Genomic DNA, 16,397 nt, shown 5'->3' with positions numbered 1-16,397 from the left:
CGGTGGTAATTGGTTTACTTCATGTTCACCCGCTGCCTCTTCTCCATTTCCCAGCTCTCTTTGCAAACACCACCTCATTTAAAGAAGCCGGTGACACTCATCTTGCCCCACCTCATAAACCCTGGGTATTTAAAAAATGATGAGGCTTTTAACAAATGAAGTCCTATGTAAGAGAAATGGCCATTCTCATGTTTCTTATTCTCAAGAGTTTCAGCAAGCATTTGCTGAACGGACTGAATTAAATTGAGAATGTGAGAGAGTCAGGCAGAATTTATTTGACTGAGTCGTGTTCTAGATGCAGAATTGAGTATCAACAGCTTCCTCGCAATCTGTGCTTTAAGCATTCACTCCTTTTGCATAAGAAACAGTACCTGTGAGGGTGGTGGAACATGACTATGGGCTGGTTTGTTCTAGTCTATACCTTACAGCATGGGACTCCTGTTCAGCGGCCATTAGTTTGCACAGCTCAAAATTCCTTGACGCAATCATAACAGACAGTGTCGTTTGCTTTTAGGCTTAGTCTTGTTCCTAAGGGAAAAATTGGTGCTGTGTGTTTTCCCAGGAAGATGCTGTCCCAGGATACTTTTCCCAAAGGAGCACAGCTCTGATTCATCTGGGTTTTTAAAAAAACTTTTTTTAATTGCTTTGGTTTTATTTCATTTCTATCCTTGATAAATGTTAATGCCATGAAGAAATAAACTCCAGAGATAGGAGCTGGAGGCACAGGGAATCCAGGGTGGATGATACCTTCAGGACCAGGGGTGTGAGGAGTGATACTGAGGTGATAAGGGTGAGTGGGTTGGAAAGGGGGAACCGATTACAAGGTTCTACATGTGATCTCCTCCCTGGGGGATGGACAACAGAAAAGGGGGGGAAGGGAGATGCTGGATAGGGCAAGATATGACAAAATAACAATTTATAAATTATCAAGGGCTCATGGGGGCGGGCGGAGAGGGAGGGGAAAAAAGAGGACTTGACGCCAAGGGCTTAAGTGGAGAGCAAATGCTTTGAAAATGATTAGGGCAAAGAATGTACAGATGTACTTTATACAATTGATGTATGTACATGTATGGATTGTGATAAGAGTTGTATGAGTCCCTAATAAAAGGTAAAAGAAACTCCAGAGGCCATAAAAGCACAGACTCCATGGCGGTGCTCCCTGTTGACAAGGGTTAGCCTCTTCAATGCTCTTTGATGGTCTGCTATTCCCCAGTCTGAAGATTGCCCTTCATGATAGCTTTTAGTTCGCAATCGAATTGCGTACTATGCCGAGATCAGGATAACTCCACCTTTGCAGTGAGACAGGCTTCTAGTGAGAGCATCTTTCTCCATCTGTCTAATTTTGTGTTTCTCCATCCCCCACTGCTATCAAGAATGCCTAAAACCAATTTTCTTCCCCCTACAGCTGTGTGGGTTACGTGACAAGTGTTCTCAGGGTTTGCTTCTGAGCACCCACTCCTCTTTCTGCTGTTCCCTCACAAGATGAACAATATGAGAGCCACCCAAGCCCATGAACTTGCCTTTGGTGCGGGAGGAGACAACTCAGATTCTAGACTTTACCTTGATGATACATGGTAAACGTTTATTATTATCATCTTCTTACTGGGAATCTCTACACGGTCTCATTAGACATCACAGACGTGTTGCTCTCATCTCGGACAACTGGAGCTTCTTGCAAGCCTTCGTCAGAGTCCTGGGACTCTTGGGAAGGAGAGGGTCCCTGCCCTGCTTCTAGTTGCTGGATCTTCCTTCCCTTTTCCTCTAAAACTTCCTCCAGTTGCGTGATCTTCTCCGTCTGAAGGGAAACCTGAGTCGACAACTCCATAATCAGACTGATTTTCCGGTCACCTTCCTCCACAGGTGGGAGACCTCCACTGGACCCTTCCAGGGAGTTGTCTTCTAAAGCAAACAAACAGAAATAAAGAAAGGCGGAGCAATTTTAAACAGCTTTCCCAGACTGGCAAGGGAGGAAGTATAAAAAAACAAAACAAAACAAAACTTGATTTCTCACGTTCTTCAAAGAGAGGACAGAGGCTGCGTCATCTGGTCAAATCCACTGAGAATGGAAGCTGGGCCAGTGACGGAAAAGTGTCTGTCTGGTGCTCATGAAGAAGAACTTGGAAGTCTCCGGAGAGAAAGGGAATTAGTCCCTGCCAACTCATTTTGCTACACATCCAATGTTTAGTTACCCCTGGGACGACAGGGAAATGCCCATCTTTGAGAAGCCAACCTAAAAAGCCACCCCAAGTGTCATGTTACCTCCGTCCCTAAGAATTTGCCACAAACCTGAAATTGGAAATATCCTGCTTTGGACATGAATAGTCCTGTTACCAGACGGAGAGCTTGATAAGGTCAATTATGGCAGATGAAGTGAGATTAAAATGTATTATCTTATCGTTTGGCCTCTCGTTGGACCCTTCAGAAAGCTGCTTCAGTTACAAAAATAAAGTGAAGGGGAAATACACGTGTGGATGAAGCCTCTGCGGAATCCGTTCTGACCACAGACTGGGCATGCGAACAGCCTTGATATCATGCAGAGTGGATTACTACAGATGGTTGAAATTTAACTTTTTATCATTTGATCTCCCTTTTGATCCATTTAAAATGTTTTAGTTTTTAATATTTTCTGCTTTTATTTGACTGAGAATTTTGTCTGTCACACCCTGTACTGTTATTAGTTTTTTGTTTTGTTTTTAAATGCCTTTCTGTATACGAATGCCAGGAGAGGTAAATCTACAGAGACAATAACTGGATTAATGGTTCTTTAGGGGCATGGCAGGTAAGGTTTGGATGGGTTTTGGGGAGAGGCAAAGATGAGTACAAGAACAGAGAACATGTAATAAAACCGGTGTGGTGATAATTGTACAATTATTCTTGATGTGATTGAATGATTGAATTTTATTATATATGAATTAAAAAGAAAAGAAATATACTGCTTCCATTGGAATTTTAGTTCTAGGTCTCCACTCTCACCTCCTACCCACTCCCACCCTTATCCCCCCAAAAAAGTTGACATTGCCTCTTCTGTGAAAGGTGACGATGAGAAAAGGCAAACTTGATGGTGTCTGGCTATGAAAAACTACAGTGCCCGGGGTCTTAAAGGGTTTTTTCAATCAAGTTGCCATCTCAACGAGACATCAGCTAAGCCCACATGGAAGAAGCACAGCAGCCTGTGTGATACAAGGATTATAATATAAGTAATGTCACCCAAATCTGAAGGAGGGAAAACTATCAGAGTTTAAATTGTGAAATTCTGGTTTGCACTGATCTATAGATCAGTGGTCCTCAACCTTCCTAATGGCGTGACCTTTTAATACAGTTCCTCATGTTGTGGTGACTCCCAACCATAGAATTATTTTCGTTGCTACTTCAAAACTGTCATTTTGCTACTGCTATGAATCATGTGACCCCTGTGAAAGGATCGTTTGGGCCCAAAGGGGTCGTGACTCACAGGTTGAGAACCACTGCTATAGATGACAGTGGAAGCCTAAAATACATGTGCAGTGTTTACACACAGAATAAGCCTTCAATGATTTCCCTCTGACCATAGTCAAGGGCAGGAATAGCCAGGTTATTGGACAGACAGTATTGTAAAGATGATTACAGTAGATGAAAATGAAAAATCAGACGTGAGTGGTTGAAAAGCAAAGTCAGGCTTCATAACTCAAGACAGCTTGACTGGGTTGGCTGGGGTATGATTTGATTTGCTGCAAGGACGTTCTATTAGTAAGATGTCTCCATGGAGATCCCTTGCTTTCAGATCTAGAGACTTTTTAACATTTCTAAATAAAATTGTCAATACTTCCTGGACCAAAAAGCTTACCTTTTATCATTTTATTATTAACTGACCCCTGAGGTCCGGATAAAAGCTAGAGTATGCAGGAACAGAGAAGCTGCAGCAAAGACATGAACGATGAGGGTTGGCAGCAGGGAGTCCTTGAAAAGAAGTCTCACTGGCTCATCAAAAAAACTTAGCTTGTAAAAGCAAATCCCATCTCATTAACCTGTAGGAGCATGAAACTCCTTACTACTTGAATTTTGAACAATCTGTCATTAAAGTCATGTATTTGAGCTCTGTCGAAAGCAGACACCAGGCATACAGAAAAAAAGGAAGTCAAAGACTTGGGTACCATTTTAAAAACAAGAGAGTCAATCAACCAGATACACGATTGCTCTATTGAAGGCTCAGTATTTACTCATTTATCAGTGAACATAAATCCCACAGCTGCATCCAAAGAATGTATATAACGGTCTAGGCCATTATACTGTAACAGGTGCACCTATACCCCTGCTAGAGATGGAATAGCTTTGTAGTGAGATCCCAGGAAGCAAGAAATCACCCCTTCCTCAGCGAATGCAATGGGCTTGCAGTCACCGCTTTCCCAAGGGAAACCTCCATGAATGCAAACTCTCAGCTAACACACGTACAGTGGATTGCACGGCTTTGCCTTAAGAGGAGCGTCTGGGTATTTCCAGCCATATTCCAAAAATTTAAGGATTTAAGGAGGAAATTTTTGTTTTGAATCTGAAATTGTGGCAGTAATATTTCCATATCAAGAGCAAGTTTAGTTTGTGCCCTCTACAATAGCCCTTCATTTTGAGGTCCAAGAGAGGGCTATTCTTCTCATCAGATAGAATGACAGCTGTGCTGTCCAGCACAGCAGCCACGAGCGACATGTAACCGTTAACCAGTAGCCACGAAGCAATCGAAATGTGACTTGGCTGAAGTGAAATATGCTGCAAGTATAAAATGCACCTGGATTTGAGAACCTTACCTGAGAACCTTACCTTGAAGCAAGGACGATGAAATAGCTCACGTAGGTGTTTGATTCTAAATAGCAATGGCATATTAAAGTGATGATGTTTTATTAAATAGAATAGGTTAAAATGTACTTTAGAAATTGCTTTCACTTATTTTAATTTTTGAAAAATGCGACTGCTATGTGTCCATCGCATTTATGACTCTCTCTGTGTTTCTATTATACCTTGCTGGGCTCGGGTTCTCTTTCTGCAGGGTACTATCTCAAGTCAAGGGGGTTTGTTGGTTTCGGAGTCCCGACGTGGTGCAGGACTGGCAACTGAAAAATTGGATGCTTGAGTTTACCCCTGTGCACCTTCAACCAAGCCCTGGGGATCTACTTCAGAAAGTACCAGCCATCAGAAATCCTATGGATAACAGAATAATAAGGTCTCCGAAGATATGTTTGGCCATGTACCTACATATGTATGCACATATGTGTATGCTGTTGTTGTTGGGTGCTATTGAGTTAGTTCTGAATCATGGTGACCCTGTGCACAACAGAACAAAACACCACCCGGTCCTGTGCCATCCTCACAATTGTTGGTTTGAGCCCTTGTTGCGCCAACCACTGTGTCAATTCATCTCCGTGAGAGTCTTCCTCTTACTCTTGGGCCCTTTCCGTTACCCAGCATCATGTCCTTTCCCAGGGACTGCTCTCTCCTGATTACATGCACAATGGACACAAGACAGAGCCACGCCATCTTCACTTCTAATTGGTTATATTGCTTCCAAGACAGATTCTGTGTGGTTGTGGTCCTTTTGGCAGTCCATGGTACTTTCTTTCAATATTCATCACCTGTCCCATGATTCAAATGCATTGATTCTTTTCTAATTCCTGTCCCCTCTTCCTCATTTAGTGCCCATCTATCCCATGTATATGAGGGGATTGCAAATATCATGGCTTGGATCAGAAACACCTTAGTCCTTGAAGTGACATCCTTGTTCTTCAACCCTTTAAAGAGATAATGTGCAGCAGATTTACGCAATGCAATGTGTTCTTTGATTTCTTGAAGCCTCATTTCATGAGCATTGATTGTGGATCCAAGCCAGATGAAATCCATGACAACTTTATGTTTCTCATCATTGGTCCACTTGTGAGGATGTTTGATTTCTCTACCTTGAGTTGTAATCCATATCGAAGGCTGCAACCCTTGATCTTCATCAGCTAGTACTTTAATTCCTCCTCACTTACAGCAAGCAAGGTGTGTCATCTTCATATTAATAAACCTTCCTCCCATCTTGTCATTTCATTTTTCTCTGCTGATTTTCCACGATCTGTTCTCACAGACACAGTCCTTTGATTCTCCTGTATCCCATCTGGAGTCGTTTATGTGTATAATGACCATGCATATTGTTGGAAAAAGGCATCTGTGTGAAGCTATTGGCCTCCCAAAATTCTGTCATGCCATCTCCAGCTTCATTTCTACTACCAAGACCATATTTTTCAACTACCATTCCTTCCTCTTGTTTCCAATTCCAATTGCCAATAATTATCAATGCACCATGATTGCATAGTTGATGAAGTCCAGACTTAAGATATTGATAGACCTTTTCAATTTTATCATCACTCACTTTAGTAGTTGGTGCATAAATTTGAATAATTGTTGTATGGACTAGATTTCCTTGTATGTAAACAGTTATGATCATATCACAGACAGAACTATGGCTCAAACTAGGCCTTGAAACGTTCTTTCTGACAATGAATGTGAAGTCAAGCCACTTGATTGTGTCTTCCTGAAATAGTAAGCCATGTGATTTTGTTTCAAAAGCAGTCCATTTTCACTCACTATTGCCTTTAAATAATTGTTTTTATGAGAACAGTCAGCATTTACTCTAAAGCAGTGGTTCTCAACCTGTGGGTCGTGACCCCTCTGGGGGTTAAATGACCCTTTCACAGGGGTTGCCCGATTCATAACAGTAGCAAAATGACTGTTATGAAGCAGCACCAAAAATAATCATATGGTTGGGGGTCACCACAGCATGAGGAACTGTTTTAAAGGGTCTTGGCATGAGGAAGGCTGAGAGCCGCTGCTCCAAAGCATGGATGAGAAAGTGAGGAGGTGGGAGCCAAGAGATGGGACGGAAAAGTGAGATGAATGAAAACAGAAAAAGCAGAATGGAAATAGTAAAACTGCCGACCCATTGTGGAAAATGTCACTGAACAATAGGCCTAGAAATTATTGAGAACTGCATTTGCTTTGTTAACTTTACCAAAAATCAATACAATATTAGAAAAGCCATGCTCCAATGGAGCACAATTCTATTCTGACACACAGGAGTGGCAGCTGGCTGGAGAGCACTGGTTGTTGCCTGCAGGTGGCCGCAGCTAACCTGAGCGCACAGTGTCTGGTGGAGTTATGGGTCCGCACCCATTAATGCCTTGATGCTCTTTAGATACCCTAGCCGATGGCAGCATGGAAAGCCTGTTCTTGGGATAAGGTGTTACTATCAGTTGAAGTGTGTCTGAACAGGAGAGGCAGAAAAAGCCTCGGAAGTGCCATCAGGATGCAGTAGGAAGATGCTGAGGAAGGGACACCAGGCAGGAAGGGAAAGGCTTGCCTCAGTGTTGAGAAGAGGGCTCTCTCCATTCAGATCTCCTCCTCTTGCTTTTTCCTGGAGAAGTTATTTTCTACCAGTTGACACAATGAAGGCTTATTGCCATGCTGAACGTCATTCAGGAAGAACTTTGAGAAAATTGCTTTGATATGTGTGTGTGTGTGTGTGTGTTTAAGAATAAAAGAAATATACAGGAGGGACACTTTGTTCACTTAATTTCTTAAAATACCGAGACAAACACACAGCAAAGCAGCATTACATGAGCAGTCATAGCCTCCAGGCTTAGGCTTGCTTTTGGTCTCTGGATTTTCAGCAGAGAGCAGCAGAGAGGGAGGATAGACAGAAAATGAGAGTAGAAGAAGCAGGGGAGGCCAACTGGGAGGAGATAAGAGAAGGAAGACGTTGCTAAATTAGGAGGGAGTGCAGGAGGCCTTTGATTCCTACGACTGTTTTCATGTAGGAAGTTGATAAGGAGATAAGCTAAAGAGTCTGTGCGCAAATGAGGAAATTTCTCATATAACGATATTTTGCTGTGAAATGATCTATTTACACATATAACCAAAATATTGTTGTTCCGTTGCTAAACACATTTCAAATAGCGAGTGCTTTAACTCCTCTATAAACTATAGTGTTATACTCCATAACTCTATAAACTATAAGAGTTACATGTCCTATTTGATTGGAAACAGCCCAATGCCACCCTTGAGCTTTCCTGTGTCCTAGAGTAACCACCATGTGACTGGGCCTGCATTATTCCTCCCTTGCCCAGGCACCTTCTTCAGTCAGAGGAGGGGGTGCAGGTCTGTAAGGTTCTACAGCTAGCTCTATGTACCCAGAGCACAAATAACCACCTCCCTGGCTCTCTCTCTGGCAGCTCACGGAGTCTTGCAGGGCCCGTGGCTGTCTGCATCGCAAAGGCTCTTGCCCTCCAATGAGGCCATCTCAGGTTAACCCCACGCTTTGAAATGTCAAGAGACACAGCAATGTGCTTGAGTCAATTGGGAGGAGCAGGACAGGCTCTTCTTTCTTTGCGAGAAGCAGTAATCCTGCTTAGTCACAGGCTATCGGAGATGCTTTAATAAGCATGCCATTTTTCACATATCTCCCTTTCGTGCATCTCCGTTTGAAATCAGTGGGAAGCAGGAGTGAGAATGAAGGTTGAGCGCTGGAGCAGGGGAGGAGTGGCAAAGTTGGGGAGGTAGAGACAGAAAAGCAACAACTTGAATATCCGGCTTGCAGCTGAGCAAGACTGTTTATTTTGACCTTGAAATCCAAAGGCCCAGGAGAAATGGTGACATTTGCCCTTTGCCATTTCTAGCTTCCTGTTCTTCTTCCTTTCAGAAACTTCTTGCTCATAGCAAAGTGTCATGTGAGATTTATGTAAATAAAAACACTAATATTAGTTAATGACAGTAGAGCTGATGAGCTCAGAGCCTTAGAGTTGAAAAGCACCTGGGCCCGTCAGCGCAGGAATGATTTCTGCCATATTCCTGAGCGATGATCTTCTAAGCAAATGGTCTTCAACCACAAGTCTTTCCAGGTCTTCATAGAGAAGTTGCTAAATTACAATCATTGAGTGAAGTTTGCATATTGCTATCACCCACCACATAAGCTATCCAATGCCATTGAGCTGCTTGATGTATGGGGAGCTGTGGTGGGTATGAGGGAGGGGAGGCGGGAGCCAGAAACAGAATATTGCTAACTAGAGAAAAGAAAGGTTGTGTCATATTAGGTCCAAAGACCTAAAGCGCGTGGACGTTGCCTCGTGAGTCCAGGACATTCATAGTTTGTGTAAACAGCCACGCAGCACTGGCGAGTGACCTGGGGAATGGCAGGAAAACATTTTGTTTTTTAGGATTTTCTAAATATTGCTCTCAAAAAAGGTGTGTTTCCCTTATAGAGGGGTGCACTGAACAGAACTAAGCTGGAAACAACCGATCTTGGTCCTGATTCGTATGCGTCTAACCACAAAGAGCAAAGGTATCCAGTCAGGTCACGCGTGTCTCCCAGGAGCTGGCTTCTCACTCAGGCATTCCTCCAGCCACTGGCTATTGGGACCGTGCGCATGGGGATGAGAAAGGTGCTATCCTGGCTGCTATCGTTTGAGCTCCACGCTGGCGTAGAGGAGAGGGGCTCTAAAGGGCCCCCGGGATTTAGCCTAAATAAGCAACTCGGTTGGGTCTTCACTTGTGAATGTTTACTTTTATGTCTTTCAAGCTCATGACCAAGGGTGCAAGGATGGACTCCATGATAAAGACTCTCCCCAGTGAGGGGATTCCACACCTCATTCCAGCAGAGCCCCCCAGAACCCAACGGACTGTCATCTTCCTCCTCCCTGCGATTGCCCATCGTTCTGACTCACCGTCATTCTGGCTTTAAAAGCCATGTCTCTTTTTGAATCAAGACAAGGGAGTTGAGTTTCACCTTTGGCCATATGTGACTTGAAAATTAGCACATCCCTGTCAGTATAGCCTTGTCTGTACTTGAATCACACACAGACACACACACTCACACACACACTGACCCCAACACAATAAGAATAACAAAACATTTCTAGAGTTTTTCTATTCTCCAGATGTTTACATTGAACATTTGGGAATGGCAACTCTGAAATAGATGATTCGCCTCTTTTATTTTTTGCAGCAAAACTATTTTACCTCTTAAAAATAGATGAGTGCCCTCTTTCAGTTTTATGCCTCCTCCCCCTGTACCTCCGCCTCTTTGTACAGAAAGACCAGCCTGTCAAGTGCCAAAGGACTGACTCTGAAGTCTTTTACCTTTGTCTTCCGCTCCGCTAATGACCCTTGGCGCGCAGGTGGGGAACGTGGGCATTTGTGGAAAAAATAAAGCAGCATTATACAAACATCTGAATAGCAAGCACGTTTGGTCACTTGAACATATTAAAATGCGTTGTGACTTATGAAGAGTTGATGATATGTATCATGAACTTTCCATAGTATAATGAATGCCTTCCTTAACATGTGACTATGATGTAGGGGGAAAGCTTGAGTCATAATGGCAGACTGGAAAGTATGTATTTTCACCTAGCCACAGGTTCATGTTGAGGCACTTGAAGGAGTCGATGGACATACTTGCCTTGGACAGGAATGAGGCAGCTGGTTGGAAGTGTGGTGGAAAATTTGCCACCAGATAACATGGGGACATGCTCCTGGCACATGGAGCCAGCGAGCCCTGCCCAACGTTTGATGACAAGAAACCCTGACGAAAAAGGAGGAACAAGAGACACTGTGTATGAAGCAACTGCCCTAAAAGCATCTGTGCCCCCAAGCAGATGCTGTGCCCACACCAGCCACCAGAAGCAGAATGTCAGGGGTCGGCCCATGGGGATGCTTGGAGGAGTTTTGAAGTGTTTAGAAAAGATGCAGGGAGAAGAACCCTCACCTTGAGAAGTGTGTGAGCCAAGCTGACCAAGAGACCAGCAGAGCTTTTACCTTACTCGGACTCCAACACCTGTCCCGTTTATTTAAATGCTTAACTCTCTCTCTTCTTGAATATGGAGTGACATCTTATAGTAGCTTCATAGCTGAGCTGCCTGTTTCTGCTACGTCATTTGTAGTCTACTTTCAACTCTACACAGAGAGGTCCCATTGACCTGTAAGTGCCGTTTTGCCATTCCTCTGCTCAAACCTCTTTTCTCAGACTTTCCTCTCAGGCAGACAGAAGTTTGAGCCTTTCCACTGGCCAACAAGGCTCTGTGTGGTATGTCCTCCACTTTATCTTGCTTGTCCATTGTCTCCTTCTCATTCCCGTTCCCTCCTTTACTCCGCTACAGCCCCACTACCCGCATTGCTCGCCTACCAGACCCAGCAGGCCCTCCCTCGGGGCCTTTTGGATAGCTGCATGCCTGAATAACTAAATACCTTTAGTGAGTTCATGTCTTTGCTCCCCAAGCCATCTCCACACATTAAGGCCTTCCCTTGCCACCCTACCCACAATTCTCACTCGATTCTCATTGTCGCTAAAAGTCTAGACCAAACTCACTGCCACTGAGTCGATGTCCACTCAGCCACCCAACTGGAGAGGGTAGAACTGCCCCTGTGAATTTCTGAGGCTATAGCTCTTCATGGGAGGAGAAAGCCCCATCTTTCTCCCTCCAAGTCCCTGCATGGCTTGAACTCTTTAGCCTGCTGGAAGCCTGTATATGACACCTGTAGTTCTGCTTTGATTTTGTGTGTAATTTCTAAAGTTACTTTGGGTGTAGAATGAAAGCTCCTACGGGTCGAGGCTGCTGTTGTTAGTGTTTTGTTCACTGGTGTATCCTCAGTGCCTAAGATAGCGTCTGGTGCATAGTAGGTGCTCATTCATTCAAGGAATTTAAATTAAGTACATGTATGATATGAAATCACCACAGAAGTGGCCAGTCTAAAGGTTTCAGTCAGTGTGTCATCAAATGGTTCTTAGATTTCTTCCCTTGCCTCTCTCCCTATCTTCAAGCAGAGCTTTTTGCCCTGGCAATTTTTGAAAGATGATGAATAATTGTGGTTATAGGAGCCACCTAATATTAGTTTAAGCTTTTATTAATGGAAACGTTAGAGGAGTTGATCCTCAAGCTCTCATCCAGATCACTGATTCAGAGTCTGTGACCTATTAACATGGGAAGCTTCATTACCACAGAGAATCCAATCCAAGGCCACACCTTTGAGATTCTGCTTGAGTGAATCTAGGCACCTGGGAATCTCTCTTTTTACAAAGCTCCCTAGGTGATTCTGGTGATCAGCCAGGCTTTGACAATTGAGTTTCTGCTATCCCATAATAAGCACGGCGGATTAAGCTTTTGACGAAAAGGCAAACCCAAAATCTCGTAGACAAGCCTCTTCTTGACACCGTGCATACACACCAGTTGGAGGAGAGGAATCACGACTATTATATGCTTCGTGCCTCTCCCTAGCCACAGGCGCTATCTATAAATGTTGCTAGCTGACCAAATGTACCCATGGTCAGGTCCCCTGTCAAGCCCTACCTCCCAGTTATTGGTACCCAACCACTTTAAATAGCTTAAATCCCAGCAACATTTTGCTAGTTTTAACTTGGACAAATTATGTCCAGAACACCCAGAGAAACTCATGAGGGTTTAGCTGTTTATTCTTACTTCTATGTATGTTCCCCATGGATGAACAAATCAATTTCCACTCAAGTTAATCCTGAAAGGGAGCTCTCCTTCTTCCCCCTGAGGAGTTATTGAGAGAGGGTGAGCTAAAGAGGGGGAAGTAAGGGAGGAGAGGGGGAAAGAGGGGAGGGGGATGAGGGAAGGAGAGATGAGCAGAGGGGAAGAGAGGGGAAGGAAAGGGAGGGGAGGGGAGGGGAGGGGAGGGAAAGGAGGTGCTGTGTCCTGTGCTGATCGCTTCCAGAAGGCACTCCAGATTCCTAAAGTGTTTAACAGCAACTACAACCATATCGGGAGGCAGTGAATCCCTTTCTGAAGATCTTCATCCATAGCTTTATTCTTTAAGGCTTTCCCTTTCTTTAAAATGTTCTCGTGGTCAAATATATCGAATAAAACCTTTGTCATCCCACCTTGTTTTCATGTACAATGCAGTGACAATAACTGTGTTCACCAAATTGTAAAACCATCCCCATTAGCCAGTTCTACCTTGTCTTTTTTTTTCTCCCCCAAATCTCTCTCTTACAAAAATTTTTGTATGGGCGTATACTTCACACATCGTACAATTGAGTCATTCAATGTCACTTAGAAGACTGGGGACAATCATCACCACCATCAGTTTCAGAGCATTTCTTCTCACTCGTTGTTAGCTCCCCGTCCCCAGCCCAACCCCATCCTCCCCTGCTATGCCCCATCTAGCTACTATTTCTATAGATCTACCCGCCTATTCCTGGATAGAAAGCCTCACCAAACAAAACACAACCATACAAAGTCATACAAAGCCAAGAGACAAAAACCCCAACAACAATGACTGGACAGATAGAAAAGCCCCAATCAAAGAGAAAGCAAAAGATTTTAAAAATGGAAACAACTTTAAAATTAGTCAAAAGAGAGTCATACCCAAATATTTCCTTGCTACAACCTTTACTTCCTACTGCTCTTTTCTATACTTTTCTTCTTTGGCTCAAGTCAGGGCTTCCCTGAATGGATCATGAATCACCATTTTTTACTTGTGATAAATGTATGTCAAAAGAAGAGGAACAAGAACAAGAAGAACCCCTCAAAAACATTGCCTTCTTCTTGGAATTTACCAGCGTCCAGATATATGTTCAGGAAAATCAATGAGAACATTATCACAGAAAGATTTGTGTAACTTTGCTGTTTGAAAGGAATAGACATGGAGTGAGAGAGTTTTGTGAAAAAAGTAAGTGCCAACTTCCCAAAGATGGTGCCGCAAAATGATTATAAGGTGGCAGGTGGGGGCAACTCCCAGTGGCCAGACATGACCTGGCTGGGCAGAGTCCCGTGGTGTAGTCCAGTGGCTCTCTACTTGCCAGCAGGGTAATGTATTTCAGGACAACATAAGCTAACGTCCCCTTTTGCTTACAATGAGGGGCAAGGATACCTACCCATTCCCTTCAAAATCCCACCAGGATATTTTACTGAAGGGTCTTGCCTCTTCAAAAAAGGTTGAGCAGACACAAACACTCTTAGTATTACAATAAAACCGAGTTACTTACAACTCTCATGTAGCAAGTCCATGCTAACTCCTAGCATGAGGGGAGAACCAGCCCTGTAAGGTTCTGAGACGGTAACCCCAACTTTCACTCTTTCACCCTTGGTGCGGGCTGTGGGTTTGAATTGCTAACTTGTGGTTTTCAGGCTCATTGGAGCTCTTTCGGTGGCTGACATAATGGCCAGAGTAAAGGCAAAAATGGGTCCGTGTATTTGACTGACATTTAACTATTTCAAGAGGTAGCATGTGATTGAGAACCGATCATATTGAAAGAAGAAATCCATGATGCATGGGAGGTGCATTAGCAATACACAAGGTTTCAGGGATTCATGGAATATCAATTGAAATGTTTCAAGAAAATTGAGGCAGTGCTGGAATCCTTCACCAATCTTTGCCAAGAAATTTAGAAGACTGATATCTGGTCAACCGATGATGTTTGTGCCTATTGCAATAAACAAGCAAATAGAATGTAGTTCAAAATCACATGCAAGTAAAATTTTGCTGAAGATGATTAAAAAATGCTTGCAGCGGTGCATCCACAGGAGCTGCCAGAAAGCCAAGGTGCATTCAGAAGAGGACAGGGAACAAGGAACATCACATCAAAGCGATCATGGTTGAAAGCAATACGGAAAAACGTTTCCTTGTGTTTCACTGACCATACCAAGGCATCTCCCTTTGTGGAACAGAACACATCGTGGATAACATTGCACTAACTAGGAGGGAATTCCAGGAGAACAAAGGAATACTGCATGGTTTAAAATCAGGACAGGTGAGCATTGGTGGTGCATCTTCCACCATATTTATTGAATCTGTATGCTAAGCAGATAGATGATATGAAGATCAGGGCATCAGGACTGAAGGAAATCTCATTAACATTGTGAAATATGCAGATGATCCAACCTACTTGCTAAAAGCCAAGAGGACATAAAACACTTATAAACGGCAGCCTTCAGTATGAATTACACTCAGTGTGTGCAAAACCAAAACTTCACAGCTACAGCTACAGACGGCAGCGTGGTAAACAGGAAAGGTCACAGTCATAAAGGCTGTTGTTCTATTTGGATATGAAACCAACTCTTAAGGAAGCAGCGATTAAGAAATCAAAGGATTTCTCACATTGGACAAACCTGCCACAAAAGATCTCGTTAAAGATGCCATTCTGAGGACTAAGGTGCACCTATCCCAAGCTGTGCATTTTTCAAACACTTAACACACCTGTGAAACTGGACCAAGAAAGAATGGATGCATTTGAATTATGATGTTGGCAAAGAACATTGAAAGTACCACAGACTGCCAGAAGAGCAACAACAAATCTTGGGCGAAGTATAGCCAGAATGCGCCATAGAATTTAGGATGGAAGGCCTTTGTCTCACGTACTTCGGACGCATGCACTGTTAGGAGGAGGTACCAATCCCTTGAAAAGGATGTTATCTTGGTCACGCAGAGGGTCAGTGAAGTGGAAGATGTTCAAAGAGATGGGTGACCTTGTGGGTAGCTGAGACGCAACAATGGATTCAAACACAACAGTAATTGGTGCTGGCCTGGTCAGTGTTTTCTGCTGCCCCGTGTAAAATCGAGCTTAAATTGTCAACCCAGGTTTCCAGAAGGCCACAGTTTAGAGTGAGAGTCCCAAATCCATTTATGAGAGAAAGACCAGGTTCTCTACTCCTACAAAAAGGTTATTTTCTCAAAAACCCACGGGCAGTTCTAGCCTGTGCTGTAAGAATGCTGAGTCAGAATCAAGCCTGGCAGTGAGTTGTTTGTTTGTTTGTATTTTTTCTTTCCCCAAATGGTTTTATTGGGAGTTTATCCACATATCATCCTGCTCCATAGTTCAATCACATCAATCAGTACTGTAAAATTGCTACTACAATCAGTTTCAAAACATTTTCTTTCTTCTTGAACTCCTTGATATCAGCTCCCCTTTACCTCCCACCTCCCCTACCATACCCCCAGGGAACCTATTCTGCTTGTGTTTCTATAGGCTCATCAGTCCTGGGATTCATATAACAAAATCCAGAAAACCACCTAGCAGAGATTCAGGAAGGCTACCCACAAAGACAAAATACATCAGATATAAACTTCAATATGAAAACAAACAAAACACAGAGAAAATATTGAAAACCAGACCAGGTCCAAATTGTATCAGAGGAGGGATCAACAGAACGGATTTAACTGTTCACATCAGGTTTATCATTCGGATCTAGAGTCATCGCTCCCTCACTCTGGTAACCAGTTTATTCCCACCCCTTGATTAGGATTAGAGGGAAATCATTGGAGGCTGTGTCCTGCATAGATCTCACAAACGTATTATTGGGTTCCACTGTCAGCCATGGCTTTCTGCAAACCAGAAACTCCCAATTTAAGCTCTGATACGATTCCCCTATTCAGATTTGGATGTT

General features: G+C 43.4%; 1 protein-coding gene across 1 annotated transcript in view; it reads right to left on the bottom strand.

Moving 5' to 3' along the window:
• Positions 1 to 1,612: 1,612 nt before the first annotated feature.
• The window catches only part of CCDC192 (coiled-coil domain containing 192), a 214,587-nt gene continuing 199,802 nt past the window's right edge, over positions 1,613 to 16,397 (bottom strand). Inside the window, exon 6 of the mRNA XM_075542678.1 lies at positions 1,613 to 1,899. Within this exon, the coding sequence (XP_075398793.1) occupies positions 1,613 to 1,899 (287 nt within the window). The remainder of the gene's footprint in view (positions 1,900 to 16,397) is intronic.

The sequence above is a fragment of the Tenrec ecaudatus genome, chromosome 2 (genome assembly GCF_050624435.1).
Source record: "Tenrec ecaudatus isolate mTenEca1 chromosome 2, mTenEca1.hap1, whole genome shotgun sequence".
Taxonomy (NCBI): Eukaryota; Metazoa; Chordata; class Mammalia; order Afrosoricida; family Tenrecidae; genus Tenrec; species Tenrec ecaudatus.
The sequence above is the reverse complement of the archived record's forward strand: the minus strand, read 5'-3'. Positions and strand labels throughout refer to the sequence as shown.